Here is a 903-nt window from a genome sequence, read left to right on the forward strand (position 1 = left end):
GCCACAGTGATGACACCACGGCTGAGCATGACTGGTCTCACGCCTGTGAATGCGACCCATGTGTCACGGAAGCCCGGAAGTTTCTGGGCCAGCCTTCAGGGTAAGCCCAGCTCGTACTCCGCACCAGTGAAAAAGGACAAGAAACGTGACAGGGCCGTGCTCTCCCGCTGCTTCCTGCCGAGGCCACGGCAGCAGGGAAGCGGAGGGCATGCACACCTCTGCGGCGGGGCAGGTGGCATGTGAGGGGTCCCCCGCGCTCCTTCCCGCTCAAGACAGGCAAGCGCCCTCAAGCCCCCTCACCAACCCCTGAATCTTGGCCCTGGATTTGGAACAGCCCTCTGGACACGCCTTGGGCTTCCAACAGCATGTGGGCAGCTCGAGTGCAGGGGCTCTGCTGCCCCCCCCACCCGGGGCAGACGGGACCCTCACCAGACGGTGCCAGCCGAGGAAATACTCACCGTGTCGGGGCCAGGCGAGCTATGACCACAGAATGAAAGCTAAGGAGAAAAATAAGAACAAAAATAGAAACTGAAAAGGGACAGGGAGGGCAGAGACATGGAGGGAAAGAGAGAGAAAAAGAGTTTGTAGAGCTCTGCCAGGAAAGGACGTATCACAGACAGAACAGGATGCGCCTCCACCGGGCATGGAACAGAGCCTGGCGTGCGCATGTCCCGGTGCGGGTGCGCTGACAGGAGCCCCGAGCCCAGCGCTGCCCCCGCGCCCCGCACACGCGCCTCCGCCCGCTGCCTCTGCTCCCTCCTCCGTGGAGCTGAGGCTCAGGACTTCGCTGGCGGACAACGAGGATGGGGTCTTGTGGAAAGACATTCCGAGGGCCCGGCAAACCCAGCGCCCTGACAAGACGTCGGTCCCAGTCCCACGGTAAGCGGTAAAGAGCCAGTGGCC

The 903-nt window shown here is 62.7% G+C and overlaps 1 protein-coding gene across 1 annotated transcript in view; it reads right to left on the reverse strand.

Moving 5' to 3' along the window:
- Window positions 1-477: 477 nt before the first annotated feature.
- Window positions 478-903, reverse strand: part of JAKMIP3 (Janus kinase and microtubule interacting protein 3) — a 97,740-nt gene continuing 97,314 nt past the window's right edge. The window contains exon 22 of the mRNA XM_040624572.1: window positions 478-528. Within this exon, the coding sequence (XP_040480506.1) occupies window positions 478-528 (51 nt within the window). The remainder of the gene's footprint in view (window positions 529-903) is intronic.

Source organism: Ursus maritimus, unplaced genomic scaffold (assembly GCF_017311325.1).
Source record: "Ursus maritimus isolate PB19 unplaced genomic scaffold, ASM1731132v1 scaffold_7, whole genome shotgun sequence".
NCBI lineage: Eukaryota > Metazoa > Chordata > Mammalia > Carnivora > Ursidae > Ursus > Ursus maritimus.